Source organism: Chelonia mydas, chromosome 3 (assembly GCF_015237465.2).
Source record: "Chelonia mydas isolate rCheMyd1 chromosome 3, rCheMyd1.pri.v2, whole genome shotgun sequence".
Lineage (NCBI taxonomy): Eukaryota > Metazoa > Chordata > Testudines > Cheloniidae > Chelonia > Chelonia mydas.
The window spans coordinates 102,669,898-102,696,321 of NC_057851.1; the positions used below are offsets into that span (position 1 = coordinate 102,669,898).

Here is a 26,424-nt window from a genome sequence, read left to right on the forward strand (position 1 = left end):
ATGCAGCACTGCTGTGTGTCCCTGTTGTAGCCTCTCTCCGCCATGCCCTGTGCGATTTTGACATATATATTAGCATTTCTTCTTTTTGATTGAAGTTCGGCCTGCACACATTCTTCTCCCCATACAGCAATCAGATCCAGTGTCTCCCTTTCGGTCCATGCTGGAGCTCGTTTGTGATTCTGGGGGGACTGCATGGTCACTTGTGCTGCTGTGCTCGCCACTCTGACCAAACAGGAAATGAAATTCAAAATTTCCCTGGGCTTTTCCTGTGTACCTGGCTAGCGCATCGGATTCAAAGCACTGTCCAGAGTGGTCACATTGGAGCACTCTGGGATAGCTTCGGGAGGCCAATACCATTGAATTGTGTCTGCACTACCCCAAATTCGACCCAGCAAGGTTGATTTTAGTGCTACTCCCCTCGCCGAGGAGTACAGAAGTTGATTTTATGAACCCTTTAGGTCGACGGAACGGGGTTGGTTGTGTAGATACATTCATTTAAAAATTGACCTAATGCGGCTAAATTTGACCTAACCCTGTAGTGTAGACCAGGGCTGAGAGACATAGTTAAGCCAACTTAATTTTCTAGTGTAGACCAGACCTTAGACTCAGCACAGGTCAGCAGATAACCCTGGTGTGGAGGGGGTTGACAGCACAACTATTTTTTACACTGGTGAGTTATTGGGTTGGATAAGTTTTTCAAGACCTTCTCTAACTGGTTCAAACAACTCCTAAACAATTAAAAATATTTACAGTGTTTCTGACATGTATGAACCAGTGCAATATATTCTACTAGAGAGCTGCAAAGGCAGTTTATTAATTTACATTAGCTTTTTTGGAAATAATCCCCTTGGACACAATCTTTAGTTTGTTTTCTCCCAAAAAGGAGAGGTTGTATATTTCTTCTTTATTTCTTGCTATTGTAAATGTCTTTTTCACTGGAAGTCTCCTTTTGATCAATATCTCATTTAATACTAAAAAAGCATTTCACAGTAACAACCAAAACAATTCAAGTTATCTGAAAACTAAAAAGAAGTCAGGTATCTAATCTCCTTTGTCAGGTTTTAGTCTGGTACATTCATCTCAGCATTAGCACCATGTAACAAATTTTATTTTACCATGTACTAACAGAGTTGAATGATTTATTTTTCCAAAATTCCCTGCTAACATCAGTGGCGTTCTTAATAAATGCAAAAGATTTATGTTCTTGAAAGGCCACTTAATTGGGATAACCAGAGGAACAGCTAAAGGAGGAAAATTACAGTTAACAGTGGAATGACCAAGCCAGCATCTTAGGCATAGAAAAACTGGTGCATGGACTTACCATCTGCTACTTCTAATACTGCTCCTTTCCACTACTAACAAGAGCATGTGCAGTAATTGTACATATATTTTTGTGCAGGCACATTATTTACATATTTACTGTTAAGACCAATCTGAGTTTAACTAGAATAGCAATTATTTTGTCAAATATTTCATCCCAACAAATTTTGGTTTCAGGTTCACCTGAACAAGTTTATGTATATCCTTACCAAAAAGAATAATTTTGCCTGCCATTAATTAGAAGCATATATGGATTCTATTAAGGCCACATGGATCCAACAGCCACGGAATTTGTCAGGGAAGTCCCCCAGTTATAAACACTGTGTTCCAGTCCAAGATCAACACAGATCTCTCAACTCAAGGAGATATAGCTATGGTGGCATTACGCCACTGCTGCACCTTCCCAGAACCTCAGCTATTCTGCAGCCCCCAGGTTAGTACAGGACAGCTCTGGGGATCTGTTTAAGTTAGGACAGCATGAGAGATTGCCGTATGGGCTACAGCACTGCTTGAAATCACCACATCACTGGGTGCAGCACTCTGACCCCACCCCTAACATGCCCCTTCCAGCACACCACCTATGCCAGGGCTAGTGAGAGGATCCTCAGAAGGCAGCCTGACAGTCATCTACTCCAATGCCTGCATATGGAGAGTCCAGACCTTGCTATACACAGCACTTACAGTGCCCTTTTACACCACTTCATCCCTCTTACCCCATCAGGTTTTCACCACAGAATCTTATCTTAAGACATCATCATAAGAAAGTTTGCTGTAGTCCCCCTGGTTGAAAAACCCTCAGTCACATGAGTCAAGTCCGATGCCAGCTGAGTATGCACTAGCTCTGGAGTAGACGATCTCTCATTCATCTCAATCAAGACTCCATGAATTCACTGATTCTGTGGCTATGGAATATGGCATTGTCCCTATCCCTGAAAGAGGTTGGGGAACGAAGATCAGCCTTACTTTAAATCTGAGAAAACTAGAAAAAAAATCTAAGTGATATTCTGCAAGATTACCTTTCTTCAAGTTCTCATGGGCTCCATTCTCATTGTTCCTTCTTTCAAGATTCTCCATACCAATTTTTTAGGATTACATCTTGCTCCTGATTCCAACTGCTTGATTTTGGTCTGCAGATTCACTGTATCAGCACTCTCACCTACTTGATTCAAACTGCAGTCTCATCTAGTCAGTCACATCTAATTTTATTTAGACAGCACCAGGAGCTTGAAGTGACTCTCAATTCTGAGTCTTGAGCTCTGTCAGGTCTTTTATATCATTTTTGTAGCAGGAAGGGAGATCTTCTCTTTGCTTTCAAGGAATCCTGTCTCCTGGAAGTTGAAATGAATCCTCCTGAAGTATGAGACTGCAATTTTACTTTATGAAATGAATAAGTGTTTGATTCCTCTGGGGGTAGTTGCTGAATTCTTGCTGGATGATTTACAAGTTCAGACGGAGAGTCTGGAGACCTGATGGAAATGAATTCTGTAGCTACCTATTTGGAGTTGGAAGTTGAACGTGCCATCCCCAGCAAGTGCCCCTACAGATAATTTTGAATAGCTAGCTGTGTCAACACTAGTAAATTTAACTTCAATCCCATTACATTATCTGCTACTTTCACCACTCAACCCTGACAAATAGACCAGTTACACCACCGTGGGAATTGGCGTACACAAAAAGGTTCTCTTTCACTCTGCATACCTTGCAATAACACTTTGTTTTAAATTAACTTAATACTTAGCACAGCTGAACTGTTTTGAGGACTCCATGTCCCTAGATTAACTTTATCCCTTTTACTAGCTAAAATCCAGTTGTATCTATATAAAGATACTTTAAATTTTGGTTTATCCCAAACTTCCCTTCACACTTTTTTCAGTATGTATAAGTGAACAATATACCAGAGTAACTGAAACCATAACACAATAGTCCACCGGATTAATTTATTATAATCTGGGAGCCAACTGCAATAAATTTCACTAACCTGCTCAATAGTGTTTAAGCATTAATTTCTAGATTTACCTGTATTTAAACTTTCCACTCTTAGAGGGAGACCTGACTGGGCCACAGCAACAAGTTTCAAAGCAATATAGAACTGACTTCTTCCAAAATATCCAAGTCTTGTTGCACCACAAAGTTCCATAATCTGTAAGAGAACAAATATTAGTATTCATAAGAGGCAAATCAAAATGCCAGATATTCTATCAGAAACAGCAGCCACCTTTAAGTACAGACATAATACAGAACTCTTAAGGTGGTAAATTTGTCAATGGCAATGCTTTACATTAACTAGTCTTGTCTTAATTTCTTTGCATGGAATTTTTTGACAATAGTGGGTCATGAGTAGGGTCCCTGTTTTCTGGAAATTGCTGCTATTATCACATTTTTCCCTCCAAAATGACCTCATTTCCAAAGTCACCATTCAAAGAGGGAGAGGGATGGCGGTGGCACATGGGCAGAGGTGACATGTGGGTAGGGAATGCAGGGTCACATCCCCCAGATTTTTGCTAGGAGACACCCGATTCCTCCACAGGCTATAGGGCAGAGGCTGGGGGCTGGCTGCTGATGAGACTCGCTGCCAACTTCTTCCCTCCTCACACAGGCTTGGGCTTGGCAAAACCACCATGGAGCTTCCTCTGGAAGGGCAGGGCACCTGGCTCCTTCACCATGTTGCAGAGCAAACAGCACTCACATCTGCTCTCAGCAGTGTCCACAGCGCCTCTCCCCGACTCATAGTTGGCTCCTGCAGTCTCCCCCTAGCACACAGCTGGCCTGGAGCTAGCCCTCAGTGCCTAGCATCTGTCCCCCACCTCCCATTCACAGCTGGCTCTAGCCCTCAATGCCCAGCATTTTTGTGCTGTAAAGACTTACGTATTGCTCACGTTTGTCTATACATGTATTTTTTTAGTATTAATATAACATATCTGAAATTTGAAATATATATATTTGAAAATCTGAAATTACTGTTTTAGTTGCTAGAAAACACTGACCCTAGTCATGAGACATTGTTTCATAAGAAGAGTTGTGAAAGGTACAGAACTGTTATTAGCCAGTGGAAGAAGCAAGCCTGAAACTTAGGTCTTCCTGGTTCCCATTCATTATTTGTATTTGAAATCTGCTTCAGGGGTTCTTATCTCATGCCATGTGGTACCTCCAGTGGGAGACTGAAAGCTGGGACCATGTTCAGGATCCAGGGTATAATCATGAAGCAGTTCAGCCAGCTGCTACAGCTGTTCCATCAGCAGCTGGGCTGTCTCTACTCCTGGAGGTGTGCTGCCGTAGTAATAGCTGGGGCCCGATCTTAAAATGGTTCAAGGATGTTAGCATCCTACCATTTATGCTAAATGCAAGGCAGAGATGGAAAATTATGATTTTCAAAATCTTGTAATTCAGCCAAACCTAAACAGAATTCCATGGCACAAACTAGAGTCACATCTCTGGCTGCACTCCCCTTGCTGAATTTCAGTTGAGAAGTTAAAGCTTCTAACAAAGTCAAGTCTTTTATAAAAGAGTGTTAGACAACCTTAATAGATAAGTTTGTTGCCAGATCCCTTTATAAATTGTCAAACATAGCAAGTGCACATTTCTAATTTATCATTTTAGCTACCAATGCACAACATGTCCAGTCAGAACACAAGAAATTTCCATGAACATATACTGGAAAAGAGTGGCTCAACCTATTATGGAAGAAGAATATGCAGGGCTCAAGCTATATTCAGCTGATGCATGACCCCTTGGTTATTTTGGCCTGCTCCAGGGCAGGGTTTGAAAATTAGAAAGTTGTAACTCAGTGTTACTGCTCAGCTTCTCTTCCCCCTCCCCGGCTTTTTTTTCTTCTCCAGATGGTTGAGTGAGAGAGGGGAGCCATCCTTTACTAGGTGCTCTAAGCTTGGGAAGCGTCTGAAATTCCTACCCTTCTCTTCCTGGGACTCCCACAGTTAGAACTACTCTTCCCTCACTGGACTGCTGCATTTCAGGGGAGGAAGTACTGAGCAGCTTCAGGAAAGAAGGAACAGCAGCTGCACTTCTAGCTCACAATCAGTTGTTCACAGGTTTTAGTGGAAGGTGTGGGAGGCAATGCCCCTAATATCTCCCCACACAGCAAAGAGCCTGATTCCAACGCTTAAAAGTCGCAAGGCATGATTCAGGGAACAGATTTTTAATTTTAATCAAATACGTTTTCTTCTTAACCATCACTCTCAAGAGGCACAGGCTGAATACTTGTGCTCTAAGTAATGGCTAAGTGAGCATTAAGACATTTGTCAATCAATTATTCTCTCAGTGCATTAAAGTGCATCTATATATAAAATGCACAATAGGACAGATGCTTCTCTTGTAAACCTGCATATTTTCAATATTGTAGATCAAATGTATGGAGACAGTTGATGAGTAAGAATACAATTTAGTCACAGATTCCATGACTTTCTGGGAACTCAGTGACTTCTTCCAGAGTGGCCAGCAGCCAGCCCCAGGAGCACTGGTCCTCAGGCTGAAGCAGCAGCCGGGGTTTGGTCTGGAGCAAGGGTGGTCAGCCCCTGGCAGGAGCAGCTGCTGAGGGACAGCTCCTGGCAGCGATCCAACTGTTAGTTGCCCCCACCCCCGGGTATTTTTAGTAAAAGTCTGGATAGGTTGCAGGCTTCCATAAATTTATTGCCCTTGACTTTTACTAAAAATACCCATGACAGAATCTTAATCTTATTGACAAGTTACTCTAGATAGCTACTTTGTAGAATCAAGTTATTTGGAGACATCGTGGACATACTTGGACAAACTTATAGTGGATATAGTGTACTCAGATTTTCCAAAAGCCTTTGACAAGGTCCCTCACCAAAAGGCTCTTAAGCAAAGTAAGCTGTCATGGGATAAGAGGGAAGGTCCTCTCATGGATTGGTAACTGGTTAAAAGATTGGAAACATAGGGTAGGAATAAATTATCAGTTTTCAGAATGGAGAGAGGTAAATAGTGGTGTCCCCCAGGGGTCTGTACTGGGACCAGCCCTATTCAACATATTCATAAATGATCTGGAAAAAGGGGTAAACAGTGAGGTGGCAAAATTTGTAGATGATACAAAACTACTCAAGATAGTTAAGTCCAAAGCAGACTGCGAAGAGTTACAGAGGGATCTCATAAAACTGGGTGACTGGGCAACAAAATGGCAGATGAAATTTAAGGTTGATAAATGCGAAGTAATGCACACTGGAAAACACAATCCCAACTACACACACAAAACGATGGCGTCTAAATTAGCTGTTACCATGCAAGGAAGAGATCTTGCAGTCATTGTGGATAGTTCTCTGAAAACATCCATTCAATGTGCGAGCGGCAGTCAAAAAAGCTAACAATGCTGGGAATCATTAAGAAAGGGATAGATAAGATGACAGAAAATATCATATTGCCTCTACATAAATCCATGGTACGCCCACATCTTGAATACTGCCTGCAGATGTGGTCTCCCCATCTCAAAAAAGATATATTGGGAAAAGGTACAGAAAATGGCAACAACAATGATTAGGGGTATGGAACAGCTTCCGTAGGAGGAGAGATTAATAAGACTGGGACCGTTCAGCTTGGAAAAGAGACGACTAAGGGCGGATATGACTGCAGTTTATAAAATCGTGACTTGTGTGGAAAAAGTAAATAAGGAAGTGTTATTTACTCCTTCTCACAAGAACTAGGGGTCACCAAATGAAATTAATATGCAGCAGGTTTAAAACAAACAAAAGGAAGTATTTCTTCACACAACACAGTCAACCTGTGTCAGGTTTCAGAGTAGCAGCCGTGTTAGTCTGTATTTGCAAAAAGAAAAGGAGCACTAGTGGCACCTTAGAGACTAACAAATTCATTTGAGCATAAGCTTTCAAGAGCTACAGCTCACTTCATCGGATGCATTCAGTGGAGGGGGGGAGAAACAAAGGTTCGCTCTGTCTGTTGTTGCTTTTGCCGGGACCAGAGCAGGAATGCAAGTCAGAACTCCTTTAAAGGGCTAATAAGCAATCTAGTTAGATAATGCATTGGATTCTGTTTTGTTTAAATGGCTGATAAAATAAGTTGTGATGAATGGAATGTATATTCCTGTTTTTGTGTCTTTTTGTAACTTAAGGTTTTGCCTAGAGGGATTCTCTATATTTTGATTCTGATTACCCTGTAAGGTATTTACCATCCTGATTTTACAAAGGTGATTCTTTTACTTTTTCTTCAGTTAAAATTCTTCTTTTATGAACCTGATTGCTTTTTCATTGTTCTTAAGATCTAAGGGTTCACCTATGCAAATTGGTGAGGATTTTTATCAAGCCTTCCCCAGGAAAAGGGGTGTAGGGTTTGGGAGGATTTTGGGGGGAAAAGACGTTTCCTAGCAGGCTCTTTCCCTGTTATATATTTGTTAGACGCTTGGTGGTGGCAGCAATAAAGTCCAGGGGCAAAAGGTAAAATACTTTGTACCTTGGGGAAGTTTTAACCTAAACTGGTAAAAATAAGCTTAGGGGCGTTTTCATGCAGGTCACCACATCTGTACCCTAGAGTTCAGAGTGGGGAAGGAACCGTGACAACCTGTGGAGATCTTTATCAGAGGATGTTGTGAAGGCCACGACTATAACAGGGTTCAAAAAAGAACTAGATAAATTAATGGAGGATAGGTCTATCACTGGCTAGTAGCAAAGATGGGCAGGGATTGTGTCCCTTGCCTCTGTTGAGCAGAAGCTGGGAATGGGCAACAGGGGATGGATCACTGGATTACCTGTTCATTCCCTGTGAAGCGCCTGGCATTGGCCACTGTCAGAAGATAGAATACTGGGCTAGATGGACCTTTGGTCTGACCCAGTATGGTTGTTCATATGTAAACTTGTACATAATGTGAACTCCCCATTCTTGTGAGCAAGCAGGGAATTAAAATTTATATTTCCTGTTTCTTAAGCATTCAGCACACAGACATCTTGTAATTTCAACGCTCTGCTGGTTCACAAGAACAGAACCAACAGAGGGAGATTAAACAACAAGATATAACAGCATTTTTCAAACTTTCTGAGTGGGCCACCCCTCCACCCCCCCTTCGAGTTACAATGTTTAGTTGTGCCCCGCAATACTTGCCCCTTCCTCCTTGGTTTTCAGAATGGGGGAAGACATGTGCGACAGACTCTGGGCGCAGAGGTGTTGATACTGATCCACAGGCTTGGTGGCCTGCTGAGGTGAATCAGGGGGTGAAGGAGGTGCAGAGCTGGCCCAAGCCACCTGGTGTCATGGCTCCCCTCCCAGAACATTCCTCCCCACCCCCTTAGAGGTTTTCAAACTGCAGGGTGTGCTCCCCTGAGCTGTAAGAACAAAAAATGCATGCTGATTTGTCAACAGTAGTTCACCCAAGCTACACTTGAAGCACTTAAATACTCTTGCAAGTACAATTTTCAAACAACAGTTAGGGTTGCCCCTTCCAACTTTTTCTTCTAACATTATCTTTCTGAATTTAGAAACCTATCACCCTGGGTACTATTCTTCAATTTGGGCCCAAAAATGTAACCAAGAAGCTACCTCAAACAGCCCATTCATAAGCTAGATAATGCAAGGGCTGTTGCCCTAAGCATCTGAACGTGGAAGCTGAAATCACAACCCATATAGCTGGTAAGTCTCAAACGAAGTTAATGTTCAAAGTGTAACAGATAGCAACTTTAAAAGCTATTCCCCCACCACTCCCCCCCACTGGCGAATCTCCTGCTTCTCAACAGAATCCACTAGATATGTGAGAAGTGTTCTCAAACAGCTCAGCAATGCATAAGCCAAGAAAATTCAGTCTTGGTGGATACTTATCCCAACCCGAAGACAAAGCTTCAATAAACTGGAAAATGGTGCTAAAACAGAGGTGCCAGGACCAAATTAGGACTAATGGTAACAACCTGGCTCCATACCAACTGAGCTGTAGAAGACCTCCTGAACCAACAGAACCAGAGAGAAAACTTAAAAGGAACTCCTGATTCCAGACCAAGAAATGGGAATTGTCAACGTGTCAAGTTTTGTTTGACTAAGAAATAGAACTGGAGACAATGGGGGAATCTCATGGGAGATAAGCCTCAGTTGGGACCTTACATAACACAATGCCACACTGAGGCCTAAGACAGATTTTAGGTGTTGTACAAAAATTCTGTTCAATGAATCTGTCTGGACATATTTCTTCTCTGGCAGATGAGTTTTGGTCTTGATCAGAGGGAGAAAGTCTTGCAGGCTAAACAAAGCTTTCAGCTCCAGAACTCTCCTGGGGAGCTTTCACCCCTTACAGTCCACAGAACTTGAAAAGGATGAACGAGGTGAACTTCCCACACCACCATCTGGAAATATTACTGTAGAGAAGTGAGAAAGGAATTCCTTGATGAACATATATTACCTTGAGACAAGGTGGGTTAGGTAATATCTTTTATTGGACCAACTTCCATTGGTGAGATAGAAGAGCTCTGTGCAAGCTCGAAAGCTTGTCTTCAGGTCTGGGAAATGTACTCAGTGTCACAGCTAAATACAAGGTGGAACAGATTATTCAGCATAAGTAGTTAGCACATATTTCAAGGCAAAGTGGCCTGTTAACACTACTCAAGCTTGGGGGGGGGCGGGAGGGGGGGCACGCAGCTAAGATGCGGGATATCTGTTATCTACTCAGATGGATGGCACTTAGATCTCACAGAATAGGCTCCGAGGAGAAAGTCTGAGATATACACCATAACATACACAAAATCGCCTTCAAAACAAGGATCCTCCTCCAAAGAAGTAGATCACATCATTGAACAGGCCCTGCAAATAAAACCCCTCTGACCACACACACCCAAGTTGTCACCTACCACCCCATGCTGGAACCCATACAGGGTATCAAACAACTACAACCCATATTTGATAGGGAACCCATCCTGAAATAAACCTTTCCTGAAACCCCTCTTCTCGCCTTTCAACAATCCCCCAACCTCATCATCAGAATCAAGCTCCCCACGGAGCAGGACTCATCGACTCAAAACAGCACCAAATCCTGCTAGAACAACAGATGCAAAAGCCTGCAGACATATCTTCACTACTACAATGATCAACACTCTCCACAAACACACCGTTCAAGATCCATGGGTCCTGCACATGCTTTTCACAACATGTGATGTGCAGGTGAACGAGCCTCTGATAGTGTGGCTGACGTGAAGCTATCCTGAAGGACGACCCATCACTCTCTCAGATCTTGGGAGACAGGCCAGTCCTTGCTTACAGACAGCCCCCCAACCTGAAGCAAATACTCACCAGAAACCACACAACAAAAACACTAACTCAGGAACCTATCCTTGCAAAAAAGCCCATTGCCAACTGTGTCCACATATCTGTTCAGGGGACATCATCATAGGGCCTAATCACATCAGCCACACTATCAGAGGCTGTACGTATCAGTGTACGTTCACCTGCACACCTACCAGTGTATATATGCCATCATGTGCCAGCAATGCCCCTCTGCCATGTACACTGGCCAAACCGGACAGTCTCTACGTTAAAGAATAAATAACACAAATCAGACATCAAGAATTATAACATTCAAGAACCAGTTGGAGAACACTTCAATCTCTTTGGTCACTTGATTACAGACCTAAAAGTTGCAATTCTTCAACAAAAAAACTTCAAAAACAAACTCCAACAAGACACTGCTGAATTGGAATTAATTTGCAAACTGGATACAATTAATTTAGGCTTGAATAGAGACTGGGAGTGGATGGGTCATTACACAAACTATTTCCCCATGAAGAAAAGGAGTACTTGTGGCACCTTAGAGACTAACCAATTTATTTGAGCATAAGTTTTCATGAGCTACAGCTCACTTCATCGGATGCATGAAAGCTTATGCTCAAATAAATTGGTTAGTCTCTAAGGTGCCACAAGTACTCCTTTTCTTTTTGCGAATACAGACTAACACAGCTGCTACTCTGAAATTTTTCACAAAGCAATCACTCTATATCTGACCTATCAGTCCTCATCCTCAAAGGAAACCTGCACAACACGTTCAAAAGATGAGTCTGGGAGCTTAAATTCATAACTTTGCTAGACAATAAATATCATATGTAATGGGCCATAAATTCAGTGTGTCTATTCAAACAATCTGTAACCCATTAACAACCCACTAACAGCACTAGATGAGGTGGACTTGAGGGGGTTTCAGGATTTCTGTGCTGTGACAACACTGCTATGACCTTGGCACTGGGTTCAATCAGCCAGTTAGGACTGGGGGCCAAGACACTGCTTATGCCAGGCACAGAGTCACTTACAGTAGCTGATCTCTAAAGCTGAACTTACAAATTGCCAGACTTTTTCAACTGGTCTTGAGAAAACTCCCACCCCAGGTATGTTCAGATGACACCTGTGCCCACTGATATAATTTCTTCTTTGTTCTTTTAAATAAAGAAATCCATACTGACAATCTAACCAGAACAAAAATAGCTCTGAAATAGCTGGAAAAAAAGAGAAAAGTATGAGGAAAGTGTCATGGACACTTCAGTCTAAAATTTACCTACATTCCAAAGAAACGTGGCATCCCCTCACTTTAAATGTTTAGAATTATCTACCTCAGAAATAAAGAATTATGAGATTAGAGTTATTTATACTAAAGGGAATTAATTTCACAGCATTTTAAATCTGTGTCAAGAATGATATTTCTGACCCCTCATTTTGTGTCTTTGATACACAGTATGCCCCATGTTGAGACACTGGTAGGTTGAGAGACATGCTCCCACCCCAATGATCTTATGGTATAAAGACAGCCAGCATACAGAAAGCACTGAGAAACCCAAAGAACAGGATATACATATTTGTGTGATGCCACGTAAGAGTTTTATCGACATATGTTTGGGACTGCAAGACTCATGAGCAGGAAAGCCACAAGACAGATATCCACCTTATCACAAACAAAGGCTGAACATACTTTGGACCACACTGTCACATCAGAAACGTTCGTTCACAAATGTTTCAAGAAGTATTAACAGGTTTCTCTGGAGTATGTTTTAAATCTCTTCTCTAAAGCAATCTTTCCAACTCTTGAGTTATCCTCTACCCAACTGTACATTACCAGGAGGGAGCCATAAAAGAGCCTAATCTTTTGTTACATAAAATTGCAACAAACTGAAAGATCAGGTATCTCTGGGCCTTCTATGGATAAAACCCACACACTGGGCCCTTAATGAAAACCTGAAGTCTCCCATTTTCATTAACAAAGCTCCCATTTCTAGTTCAGCAGGGTAATGAGATGTAACTTAAATATCACTGTTGCAGGACTGAATCCTCTCGCATCCTGGGCCTTGAGACAATAATTCTGGAAGCAAAATTCCACAACTGGAGGTAACGGAATGTTTCTCTGCAGTTTTGTTTTATTTATTTATTTTGTTTGTCAGCTATTTGAAGCTAAGCAGGTTTGAGTGCTAGCAGTAGTCATCGAGGAGACGGCTTAGTGGGCAGAGAGTAGATGAACAGATAGATTGCATGATTAATTGCAGAATTTCATGACAAGTTTATATCATACTGCAATGTATTACATAAATATATTTACCACAACATATTAGGTAATTGTTAATATTTGTATTTTGATAGCCTTTGTGCTAGCCACTGTACACATATGCATTATAAATCTGAGGCAGGAATTATCTCAATCTAAAAGACAAGGGTTGGGGACAGGAATATAATGTCAGCAAATGAATGTTGTGATCATGACAGCTTTATTAATTACATTTAGCTAACTGACTTACAAATCACACAAGTTACCCTTGCCAGGAAGATGTAAGATCAGAGGAATGATCCCTGAAAGTCTGGTCAGTAGGGACTGAGAGTTGTTCTGATGATTTTTTTTAAAGCCAAGTTTGATTAGTTTTGTAAGTTCAGATGGCCTTTAGTCTAATTTCAAGAAAACACTTATTCTGTCTGAAAGGTGAGATCATATAGATTACCGACATCTGAATTTCTTCAAAGAAATGTTCTGGTAACTGGACAGACAGACAAAACTACACATAACTTTAACCAGCTGAAATGCAGAAAGCAGCATCACGGAAAGGAAAGAGCCTTGGATCTCAAAGTCCTCTCCGCACAGCTGTCAAAAGGAACTGGAACCAGATCAGGACCACTGCTCTTTATGTAACCTCATGACTGAAAATTCAATTCGAAGGAGCATACAGGCAGCCCCGAGAGCCACCACTTTCCAAAGCGTTGGTTCCCCTATCCGCTCTCATGCTGAGTTGGCATGCACTCCCAGGGAGTGGAGATACCAACAGCTTTTTCTTCTTTGAGTATTAAAGATTAAAACTCACTCTACACAAGCCATTAATACCCTAGGATCAGGCCACTCCAGAAGTTGGGCGGAGGGCAACCTTGCAGAGTACTGAGTTGAAGAAGCAGGAGAGGGGCTAGCCATATGCAACGGACATTAGTGGGCCCTGTCTGACAACAATTATAGAGGGAGCTGGCAGTGACCCCTACATGTAAGTTGCTTAATTTCCATTTTAAAAGATTCTTTGTATTCTCTGTGAGAGGCTTTAACGCTTCCTTTATTTGCATCAGGCCTTTAGAGTTTGAGAGGGAAAAGACTTCTCTAGCCTTGAGGCTTTGCCCCATGAAATTCCATTCGCTGAGCAGAGTTATAAACTGTTAAAAATTACCATTTCCTTTCTCTCACTTGCTTCTTTCTGGAAAATGTTGGCAGCCTGTCAAAATAGCTGAGCATGAACATTCTAAAGATCTATGCTCACATTGCTACCAAGGCAGCAGCAACAGACACTGCACTGGAAATCCCTGAGAGCTACTGAAGCAGCTCTGGTCAGAGGGAGGCAGTGGGCAAGGGCACGTTTGGCTCCCCAACCACAACTGAACAGTCCATGTTGTCCCACCATCCCATCTCATGTGCACATGCGCTCTAGTGCATACGCATGACAGTCCAATTACATGATCACCTAATAACCCCTCTCCCCCTTAGGCTCTTTATATTATTCAGTGCACAGATTGGATGTATGAGGTTGCACATTTGGCTTTTCCTAATTTTGGAGTGCTGGGCCTTGCAACCTAAAGAAAAGTCAAAACTAAAAAAGTTTAAATTTGTTTTAAAATATCTGTTCAAAATCCAGGGCTTTCTGTTCATTGCAATAGGAACTGAATTTCTTCCTAATTTTTCTTCTTGTACTACCTACATATTAGCAGAAAAATGGAAGCCTGATGGCTTAAATTCCAGGAAGTCTATACCCATAAAAAGAAAAGGAGTACTTGTGGCACCTTAGAGACTAACAAATTTATTTGAGCATAAGCTTTTGTGAGCTACAGCTCACTTCATCGGATCCACTGAATGCATCCGATGAAGTGAGCTGTAGCTCACGAAAGCTTATGCTCAAATAAATAAAACAAGTACTCCTTTTCTTTTTATGGATACAGACTAACACGGCTGCTACTCTGAAACACATCCATAAAGAAGCTTAAACTCCCAGTGTTTGAGTGATTAGCTATTTTCAAACTTTAAAATATTTATTGGGATATGTTTATGTACTAATACAAGTATTGACACAAGAATTTTGGGTTTTGTTTTAAAATACAACAATGTGGTGTTTTTCTTGCTTGACCAATTCATTTTTGGATAACAAGTCCTGACAGCAATTAAGTAATGTTGTAATATTACTATCGCACAGTAATTGCAAAAGGAAGTAATGAAGTAGGTAGAAAAACAGTAGGTGAAAAAATTAGAGATCGCACCCTGGCTGCACTTATAAATAGCATGGCTGCTACTGTTTACTCCAAGAATTGTGACCAGTTTGAGCCCCAGAGAGGAAATCAGTTGAAGCCCACAAGCCTGTTACTCCAAGCTGGTGCCCTGCCTTAATTTATTTTCCTCTTAGACTCAAAATGAAGATGTAGAATTAAATAATGTCACTGACCTGGCTGTGTATTGCTTTTCTGCCTCTGTTAAGATTTTGAAGGCTTGAAAGTCTTCACACCGGGTCTTTATTGGAACTTTGTTAACAGATTTTTGATAACTAACAGCTTAACTGACCTGTTGATGAACTGCATTTTTACTTATCCCTGCTCCTTGGATACCAGCTTTCAGAGTTAGATATTTTTAATTTTAATTTGGGGTGGGGGCGGGGGAGGGAGAACAGGACAGGGCTATTAACATTAATTCTTGGACAATTAAGGCATTTTAGAAAACCAGTCTTGCTGGTTTGAAAACTGCCTTACTTCATTAGAATGGAACTTGCCAGACTGAATTGCAAGTGGTTCACTGGCAGGGGAAGCTACTGAGGAGCCAGGCTGGGAGTCTGGCACCTCAGGGTATGTCTATCTCCAATGCAACTAAAAACCCATAGCTGGCCTCTGCCAGCTGACTCAGGCTCACAGGGCTTGGGCCAGGAATCTGTTTAACTGTGGTGCAGACGGTCAGGCTTAGGCTGGAGCCTGGACTCTAGGACCCAGCTGGGGGGAGGGTCTCCCAGCAGCGCTTTAGCATTGCCAGTGTAGACTAGCCATTACACTGCAATTAGACACACTGACTGGTCTGTGTAAGCTGACTTGGGCTTGCAGTGCTTGGGCTAAGGGGCTGTTTAACTGAGGTACAGATGCTCAGACTCAGGCTGCGGTGGGAACCCTCCCACCTTGCAGAGCCTGATAGCCTGGGCTGCAGCCCAAGCTCAAACGTCTACACCACAACTGAGGAGCTCTTAGCCTGAGCCAGCTGGCATGGGGTTTTAAATGACAGTAGATATATCCCTAGTGAGCCACAATGAGACAAGCACTGCTGATTTCACAAGTAATGACATCCCTCTAACCCTCAGGGGCAGTGAGCAGAATGAATGGGAAATCTGTCCAGATGTGATCCCCATTAGAGGAAACATGTAAGTTGTTTACAGTGAATGTGTGGCTGTGTAGAGGAGAAGGGGTTCTTTGTGCTATGGCTTAACTCTGAATTTAGGCAGAGGAAGAAGAGTAGAAGACTTCCTGAGGTCCACTAGGAACCCTACATGCAGGAGTAATTCACATGGGAAGTACTTTTATGGCCTTCCATAGCACCTATGTTTTAGGTATCAGATAGTTTCATTGTTTTCCTTGTTTATGCAAGTTTTATCCAGAGAAAGATTTCAAAAGCTAATAAAATGGGATTGGAAAACAGATTGGCAAAGGGTTCAGGAGTGTATAGTAACAAACTAAGATTATTTAGGACTTCAGACTGAAAAGATACCTTTAAACTGATAACTGCTTATGTTGGGGTTATTGTTAGGTACGCTAAATATCGGATACAAAAAGGAATTCTCTTTCCGGCTTAGAGAGAAAAAAAAAAGTGTGCTTTCACACTGAGAAAGCAGAGAAACTGCCCTTGAGCATGGAAGGGATTAAGCAGTTAGCCCCGCTCCATTATACCTGCAGCTAGTTACTGCCCTACCTGATAGGAAGGATGACTGCCACCCAAGGCAGCCACTAGGGAACACATTCCGTCTCCCAGGCTTCAGCCAAGGGAAACTGCAGAGGAGACCTAGGAGCCTTCAGCAAATGACATAACTGGGTGACTGCAGTCCAGAGACATTGTGGGGTTTGGCTGCACCAAACTTACTGCTGTCCTGCCTGAAGGAGCCTGGGACTGCAGCAGGGTACCACCCAACATCCACAGGAGGGAGCTCTGGGCAGCAATCCACCCCAGCAAATTGAACTATAAGTGCCAGGTCCCAAACTGAAGGAACACTAGTCGGTAGTAGCCCAAGGCAGTGGATTTAGACTCCCTGCTCGGAGGGTCTCCTGTTCAGAGGTCAACTCACACAGGGCCCTAGGCTGGGACCTGGTGGAGTGAGAGATCCCGGGTTCTCCTACCACCACTGTCTGAAAGACTGAGGCATCTTGATCTTGAAGTCAGGTGCACCAACCACTAAACTACCTGGCCATCCATGCACCCTATTACACACACACACAAAGAAATCACAAGATTACAATGAATACATAATCAACCACTTTGTATACTTAGTCCAAGTTTTGACAGCTTTGATTAACACCAAAATGTGAACATTTGATACATTTCTAAAATTCTGGTCCAGATGCTAGTATTTAGGGTGGGTATTAAATTATCCCTGTCCCTCTCTTCATGTCTTTTTTTAAGCTATTTTCAAATAGGGTTGAGGATTGATAGTGAACATTAGTTCAGTTTTGTGTTGGCATAAGTCTTTATGAAGGGAAGCTCATCATGTGAGTTATTATAAAGCATGATAATTTTGGATCAGGTTTAAGGGTTGGCAAATGTTACACTAGTAGGCTGCCTAGACAAGATCAAGTCTAGTATAAGCCTTGTCTACACTAGGAAAGTTTTAGCCAAAATTTCCTACCATTGCTAAAAACAGTGGGAATGTTTATGTAGACCAAACACTGCTGATATCTTAGATCAACATGTTTTCTGACCTTGTCCAGAGTAAATCTAATTGACTGTGCTTCAAACATCACTGAACAGTCCACAATAGGATTTTTCCAGTGCTAACACGAGTAGAATTGAGCATGTTTGCCACAGTTCCAGATATAAAAGTCAGAACTCAGCTCTCAGGTTACAAACCATAAGAGCCAATTCTGGTACTAGTAGAAAAGAGACTGTGTAAATGCCTTATTGTTGCAGAGAAAAGAAACAAGCCTATCAATCAGCTCAGGGGAGATAAGTTAAAGGAAACAAGAAAAATATTCCATTGCAACAATGCATTTTAGACAAATTCATAACTTTGCATATATCTTTTGCAAATTGGGAGTTGCTAACTGTATACACAGTGACTACACATTTTTTGTACTTACAAACAAGCTTGTGATGCATTTATCTCTTGCCACTTCCTATTAAGGAAAGTGGTAAAGCACAAAGTGCACATAAGCACATGCCTCATCTAGGCCTATGAAACAAGTACAAGGTATCCAAGGTTAAAGATTTGTGGGCTTGGGTTGCCTAACTTCAGATTAAATTTCTAAAGGTTAATTGAAAAACAAAAATAAAAACTGAACTACAAATTTCGATACTGAATGAAAGCCCTCACGTACTACACTGTTGTGAATCTTTAGAAGAAAAAGTTTAAACAACTTCATTTAAAGGTGGCTTATAAAGAAAAATAATGGGTTTCTCTTTTTTTTAAACTAGGAGGTGCATAAAGGAACCCTAAAAGTTTAAGATTCCTCTAATTAAAAATTCAAGTCTTATTTATAGAAATAGTAGGGGTGTGACAGTACATACACTAGGGAAACCTGTTGAATTCAGAGGGCACATTCTCTCTCTTTATTCAGACTATTTAGAACAGAATTAACTACATTAAAAAGACACCCAAGATCCTGACAAACAGCTGCAAAAGCTTGGGCTTTTGAGGGCAAGGGGGGCCGCAGTGGTGGCAGGGAGAAGGCAGAAAGGATTCTACACTCCTACCCCAGAGAAAGCTCTGAAAGGAGACTTCTAACATAACAATGAAAAAACAGGTAAAGAGCCCAGATACTATAATGATGGAAGCTATTAGCCTGAACCTGCTCTTACTGAAGAGAATGTCAAAGCTCCCACTGACTTCAGTGGAAGTAAGAACAGGGCCTAGTAGATGCGCATTCCCAATATTAAAAAAATGTTCAGACTTGTTTTCTTGTAAAATCAATCACTAAAATGAGACAACCACTTGTCTCCTATCTTCAGGTTAACCTTTAAAAAAGTTACGTAAAATAAGTTTGTACTTAAGCGCACGCTCACCACACTGTTTATTTGGGGCAATTTACACTTTAACTCAGCTTTCATTTGCAATTCATCTTTTATAGCTTCTGCTTTCGTGAGCTGATAATTTACCTTTAAGAGTAGATTTTCACAGTAAGTCCTCATCTACATTAGAAAAATGTATGCTTAGCTGATTTTTTTTTAATTGCTTTTGAAATAGGGTATTTTATATCATATAGATGAGGCTTTAAAAGGACAGATCTGGGAACTCAACTTTGACAGTATGTCAGATTTTAAAGTGAGTAACAAGATTTTACTAATAGCTAATGCCAATTTTTAAACCTACAGCAAGTTCTCACTACCAACCTAAATTGAAACCTAAAGCAGCAGAGAATGAAAACACTGTGAAACTAAACTGTGAAACTAAGATCACCACATTATTGATATTTTGGTTTTCTTAACTTGTTCCCCACATACACGTCCAATCTATAATCTACTCTGAAAACTGATCTGCATTTTTAAATTGACTTATTGCTACTGTATTTGAACTGATGGGTTTCTCCTATGGAGCACAATAATTCCCCTATTAATTTCAAGGTAATTTAACTATGGAAACTATTCTGTTACCATAACAGCCAACAGCAAATAAGGATAGAAAAACAAAGGGGTTTCAAAGCTTTTGGAAATTAAAAGACTAGAGATAATTAGTTTATTAGACTGGCAACTATTTTTTAACCATATTACTTGAATAAAAGACTAATATTAGAGTACTGTCACTTATAAATAAGACTCGCTGGACAATGAAAAAAGGTTCCCCACTCTGGCCACCAAGAGACAGCCTTAACAAAATAATATCAGCTAGCATTTTAATCACTTGCTTAAAGGTTATCCAGTGCAACTGTAGTTGTAAAAAGTAGATCCTGGAGTAATTGTATAATCCACTCATTTTTCATACAGTCTCTAATGCCAAAGTAAAAGTCATTTAACTTCAGTCTGAAACATCAGCACTGATTTTTATTAAATGACAGGTGCTCTGAAAAGGGCAGTAGACAGGGAAAATGCTTATTTAATCCCCCCCCCCCCCCCACCCCCAAGTAAGATTATTTTGCAACATAGGATCCTGCTTTCATGACATAGTAATTTCAGAAGAATGTCAAGCACAGAAATTATTTCACAGTGCAGTTAAGTAAACTGTTACAAGAAAGTTCTAGGCTCATACCAGATAAGAGCAAAATACAGCACAAGTGCATAAAATGTTCTATGATTATGCAACTTTAGCAAGAGTTATATAAATCCAGTATTCAAGTCTTCTAAACATTTACTTCCATATCCATGGGATATTTTGTCCAAAAAAATATATCTGCTATCAAATATAAGCCCTAAACCAATGCAATAGTAACCAATAAGCCTAACAAAGTAAAAGAAAAAGGGAAAATCATGGAGGCCTAATTTAATGGATAATTTCAATACTACACTAATGAGATTCACTAAGAACTGATTATAAATTACTTTTGAGAAAATTCTCCTATTTCATGTTCTAATTTATTACACAGGCTAAAACTTACATGTGCTTCTGTACTTTTTCAATTTAATTCATCAGTGTACTTTTATTCTAAAAATTAGCATGTCACGCTTCTGTTAACAGGACTTCACTTGATAATTCAATGCCAGTTTACTACCCTAACTATTCTAAACGGGTTTTAAAATATAGCCTGATTTAGCCAAACTAAGTGAAAATACAAATATTTATTCTGATGGACAAGTTTTCCTTCTGCACTTGATTTTTTTACATTTAGATTCTTTGTTAGATTGAAGCCTTTAATTTGAAGGAAAAAATTCATATTTGTTTTAAAAGGCAATTGTGATTGAGAATGTTTGAGTACGGAAATTAAATATCCATAACTTCTGCACGATCAATGGATGCAGGAAGTCTCCATAATTTTTTGGCATCTAATATAGTCAGAGTTTAAAGTGTCAATATAGAAAATTATTTCTAGTTCTTATGGTTTCAAACTAGGTTTTCAAACGAAAGCAAATATGGCATTGTCTAATTAAAATCGCAGACTGACTAAAAAAGTGGCAAAATCCTCATCCATGCAAAATCAAGGAGTTCAATTTCAAAAAGCACACTGCAGAGAAGGGAAGGGTATCATGGTCTCCAACTAGGGTGATCAGATAGAAAGTGTGAAAAACCAGGACAGAAGGTGGGGGCTAAATAGGCGCCTACATAAGAAAAAGTCCTGAATATCGGGACTGTCCCTATAAAATCAGGACATCTGGTCACCCTATCTCCAACTGGTACAGTCACTAGGACTGCAATAGTAAAGGCAGACTGGGTTTTGGTACTCCTCAATACAAGTAGTTCATGGTCAAGTTATCCATCTGTGGCCTCCCTTGGTCTGTCCATAAACCAATCCTCTCTGTTACCAGAGGGTAGTACTTCACAGTACACTGATAGTGCACAAGTTAAACATGTGTGACCTCTCCACTGTGTGCCCCAAACAATGAACTGCTGCATTTTGAACACTATTTACATGCATATGGGCCTGGAAAGGTATCAGCAACTCAATCTCAACTGCTTGACTCTGAATCCTAATTTAAAAATACACAAAAGACTTCATTATGAAGCAGCTGAGGCTGTCACACCTTTCCCCCATTTGTACTTCTGTGCACAACCTTTAACCAGATTATTTTTTGTCCCAATGCTAGTTTAGTAAAGAACTGCCTGCGAATGGCAGTTAAACGGATTAATGAAAGGCTTACATTAGCAGATTTAAGGTTGTGGTGCATGGTCTCTCAGTTGTGGTAACGGTAAGCTGTGTGTTTTTGTGGGTGGAGGAGTAAAGGGTTAAACCATTAGGTGGCTCATCTTTTCATTTTCATGCTCTTAAGGGTTTGTCAAGCATGTGTGTGTAGCAACTGTAACTGCTTCACTACAAATATTTTTGTATCTTGGTTTATTTAATTCATAATTATGGGGTGATGCTTAGAAGCAGAAGTGAAATTTTTTTGGGGTGCATCAGCAGCTGTGCATTATTAGCCTTCTCTGTTGTAGAATAAAATCCAACAGAAATGTGGAGCTTCTCAGAGAAGATTGCGAGAGCCTTGCTCCCAACCATCTGGCTTGTGGCACAATGAATAACTTTTAGGCCCAAGGAAGGACACAAGCGAAACAAAAATTCCCACAAAGTCAGAGATTCTGATTTTTAATCAAGCCTGTACTGATTTTAACAAAAGACACCTTAAGATTTCTAGTGCCTCTGATTAAGAACTTGTGAAGAGAAAAGGTTATAATGGAAATCCACATGTATGCATAGACCCAGCATTCTTAAATTTGGGGCAATTTGACTGGGCTAAATAAACTCAAAATCTATAAAATATACTCACTTTTTGGTTGTTTAGTACTAAATGTTACATTCTATAGGAACATGGGAATTATCCTACTGGATCAGGCCTGAGGTCCACCAAATCTATTCTATTGTCTCCTTCCTCAGTGTCCAGCACCAGGTGTCTCAGAGGAAGGTGGAAGAACCCCACAGTAGGCAGATGTGGGATAATCTGCCACCCACACTAGGTCTCATCCTGACCTCCAATAGCTACAGACTGAATTATACCCTGAAGAATGAGGTTCAACAACCTTACCACAAATTTGTGCTATGTTAGCTCTGATTATTCTTGATATCCATACAAATGTCTATTCCCTTTTCTTCAATCTCATTAAGTTCTTTGCCTCAATCACTTTCTGTGGCATTGAGTTCCATGGTTAAGTTAAATGCGGTGTGAACAAATTTACCTTTGGTTTTGAATGTTCTCTTCTTGGATTATGAAATGAGAACAGACGTTCCCATTCTTTATTTTATATACTTTTCTAAACTAAACCCTTGTCTTTTCAATCTTCATATGAGAGTTTTTTCCATTTCCTTGATCATTCATTGCTCATTTCTGAACTTCCCCTAGTTCTTCAATATTTTTGAGACAGGGTGACCAGTACTGCACACAGCATTCCAGATGAAGCCACATTATTGATTTACAAGGGCATTTTACATCTATTGTATTATTTATCATCTCTTTCCTTATGAACCCTAAATTTGTTTGGTTCAAAACTGCAGCTGCCAATTGATAAGACATCTTCACGGAGCTGTCTACAATGATACCCAGGTTCCCTTTCATGAGTTGATGCAGTTCATTTGCAACCGTGTAAGATATATAAGTAGTTTACATTTCTCTCTCCCAGCACGCATTGCTCTGGAAGAGAATATTACTCTGAAAGAGAATATTCACCTCCTCTGAGACAGGGTAGGTAGGATTTGAATCTGTGACCACTTCTGTACAAAGCACAAGACTACACTACTCCACTAAGCTATTGCATCAAGTAAAGAGTGCTAGCACTGTACTATTTTATATATATACACAACATGGAAGAGACACTAAACAAAATAAAAACATATTGAATTGTGTTCATGTGATGAGTTTAAGGAATGTGGGAATCTAATTCAGAACACAAATACTAATAGTGGGTGGCCCTCGAGATCTCATTATAAAAATATTTTTTAAAATGAGTTTTCTTTTAGTTTTGAGATTTAAAAAGTGCAGATCATGAAAGAAAGATAAGGACTTCAAATCAATAAATAATCAGACAACCAGATTTCCTAGTAATTTAAATTAATTTTGGCATTTAATCCTCACCACAATTTTTACACCACCCACAACTTATCACCCTCTTCTACTGAGCTGGAGCATATGATCTGGTTCATTTTAAACTCCTTTCACTTACTCTAACCACTTGCTTTTATGTGTCTAAAAAGCAACACCAATACCTCCTGATTAAATGTGCACAAGCTTCTGAAATTAAACCCACTTTTGAGCTGCAGAAACTTGACATGCATGTCCTTGTTGGTCTTGGGCTACAGTAATGCACTCCGACTCTTCGCTGAGGCAACAGTGAGCCTATGAGGTGGTATGGCTTTCTGGAAAGAATACTTTGCTCTGCTTAAAGCATCTTTCAGCGAACTCAAAGAACTTGACAAATGTCAAGGCCATGAACGCATTATGGTGGATGCGGTGTCGCAACAAGTCATGACACAGAGCTGTTGCGACTACAGTTCCCCTGTGGATACTTTTCTAGGAACTATGCTAGGCAAATTATCTCTTTAGCTACACTGGTAGCACTACTTGTAACTGTGTAACACAGCTCTCAGATTTCAGAGTAGCAGCCGTGTTAGTCTGTATCCATAAAAAGAAAAGGAATACTTGTGGCACCTTAGAGACTAACCAATTTATTTGAGCATAAGCTTTCGTGAGCTACAGCTCACTTCATCGGATGTACGAAGGGAGCTGTAGCTCACGAAAGCTTATGCTTAAATAAATTTGTTAGTCTCTAAGGTGCCACAAGTGCTCAGATGAATCCCAGTTCCCACTGGTCATAGAAGTATTGCTGGAATTTTGCTTCCATGCACTGCTAGTGGGAATCTACTGCCTTAACACAACCTAGCCAGTATTACATAGTTTTAAAATGGCATTTTTCACGAGTAGATGCCAATGCGCTTTACAAAGATATGCAGGTACTCTATTTTTGCAAATTAGGAAACAAGCACAGAGTTATTTAATTATTTGAACAAGGTCACTGAGCCTGTAGCATCATCAGGAATAAAACACAGATTTCCTGTTTCCTTGTACTTCCCAGCACTTGCTTTGGATGGACTTCACTGTAAAGCTTTTGCAAGTGACATACTTCCCAGCCAGTGGCCAATGTCACCCCAGGAGCTCAGCAACGTAACCTCCCCAACCCAGCAAGTTGAGACCTCTGAAATATATATTAACACCATCCGATGAATGCATCCGATGAAGTGAGCTGTAGCTCACGAAAGCTCATGCGCAAATAAATTGGTTAGTCTCTAAGGTGCCACAAGTACTCCTTTTCTTTTTGCGAATACAGACTAACAGGGCTGTTACTCTGAAACCTGTAATTAACCCCATACTAACACTACGATCCCACGACTACACGCGCAGAACCCCCGCACCCCCCCGCGCCGAGTTGGATAAGCCTAATTACCCGGCTCCCAGCACTGCCCGGGCACAAGCCCAAGCACAGCAGGAGTCGATGGCGCTGAAACTGCCATGCCCACATCATATCTCGGGAGCACGGCGACTGCCCTCGGGCAGGTCACACCCCCCCCCCCCCAGCCTGTAACGTTAACCCCAAGACGTGCCCCCAGCGCAGAGCCCCCGCTGCAGGGGGAAGAACAGGCTCGGGCCGACGCAGGGGGATGCCCAGCACGCGGGGCGGGGGGAGCCCTTGAGGGAAGCCCCCCGGTGCCTTCAGGGCGGCAGCCAGAGGGCGGGGCCAGGCGCCCCCGGTTGGGGGGATGACAGGGCGGTTGGGGGAGGCAGAATCCCCCCCCGCACCAGGGGGCTGCTCAGCGCCCGGAGGCGGGAGGGGCCGGGGGAGGATCCCCGCCCCCCCGCAGCGGGGGCAAAGGGCGGCGGTCCGGGGGAGGCGGTGCCAGCCCGCGGGCCCGCTGGTGCGGGAGGGTAGCGGCCGGTACCTGGAGCACCACCTCGCTGGGCAGCTGCGCGGCGCGGAACAGCTCCAGCACCCGCCCGTTGGGCGCCACCTTCTTGGTACTCTCGGTGTCGCAGTAGGAGAAGAGGTCGCAGTAATAGCGCTGCTCCGCCTCGCTCAGCGTCAGGCCCTCCATCGCGCGCCGCCCGCCGGGCAACCGCCGCCCGGCCGGGGGGGGAGGAGGGGCGAATCCCGCGAGCCGCTTCCTCTCGGGCCCCGCGCGCGCGCGCCGCTGTTCCTGCGAGGCTCGGCCGCTGCGCTCGCGCTGTGGGGGCCGCACCGGAAGCGCGGGGCCCGCGGGGTGGGCGTGGCTATAAAGTTTCTCGGCCTCGGCCCCGCCTCCTCCTCCTCCTCCAGCGAAGCCGCCGCCATTTACTGAGCCCCGGAGATGAGGGAGGAGGGAGAAGGAGGCTACTGAGCAAAACACGCCCCTCCCCCAGACCCGGATGTGAGGTCAGGCCGGCACGCTTCGTGTGCCGGAAGGCGACAGGACCGAGGCGCCCGCAGCGCCCCCTGTCGGCGTGGCGGGCTGTAGCTTGGTGCCCGCCCCGGTGCCTGGGCTGCTCCCCGGTGCCGCCTATGGCAGGAGGCGGGTCCGGCGCGTTGAGCGGCGGCTGACTTGTGTGGCTCGCGGTGGTGACCCGTTTTAGGCAACGGTTTTAGGCATCCCTGTTTTTAAGGAACCATCCCTGGACCGACCATCCCTTATTTCAGTGACTTGCCCCATAAGTAAGCGGGGGTGGGAGCTGAGTCAGACCTTTGCAGAGCAGCACTAAGCAAGGTAACTATTGATCACAGGTGCGGGAACTACGGGTGCTGGGGGTGCTCCTGCACCCCCTGGCTTGCAGTGGTTTCCATCATATACAGGCTTTACAGTTTGGCTGAATGGCTCTCA

At 42.3% G+C, this 26,424-nt stretch overlaps 1 protein-coding gene across 17 annotated transcripts in view; it reads right to left on the bottom strand.

The window, feature by feature from the left end:
- REPS1 (RALBP1 associated Eps domain containing 1) overlaps positions 1–25,940 on the bottom strand; it is a 109,971-nt gene extending 84,031 nt beyond the window's left edge. For 5 of the 17 annotated variants that reach the window (XM_043543046.1, XM_043543042.1, XM_043543045.1 and 2 more), the window contains exons 1-2: positions 25,513–25,897; positions 3,337–3,460 (exon numbers count right to left, since the gene is read on the bottom strand). In XM_043543046.1, the coding sequence (XP_043398981.1) occupies positions 3,337–3,460; positions 25,513–25,665 (277 nt within the window). In that variant the 5' untranslated portion in view covers positions 25,666–25,897. Of the gene's footprint in view, positions 1–2,336; positions 2,649–3,336; positions 3,464–8,397; positions 8,533–25,512 lie in introns of those variants that run through there. The other 12 variants (XM_037894885.2, XM_043543043.1, XM_037894882.2 and 9 more) reach the window with 10 other exon arrangements.
- Between the last annotated feature and the right edge of the window lie 484 nt (positions 25,941–26,424).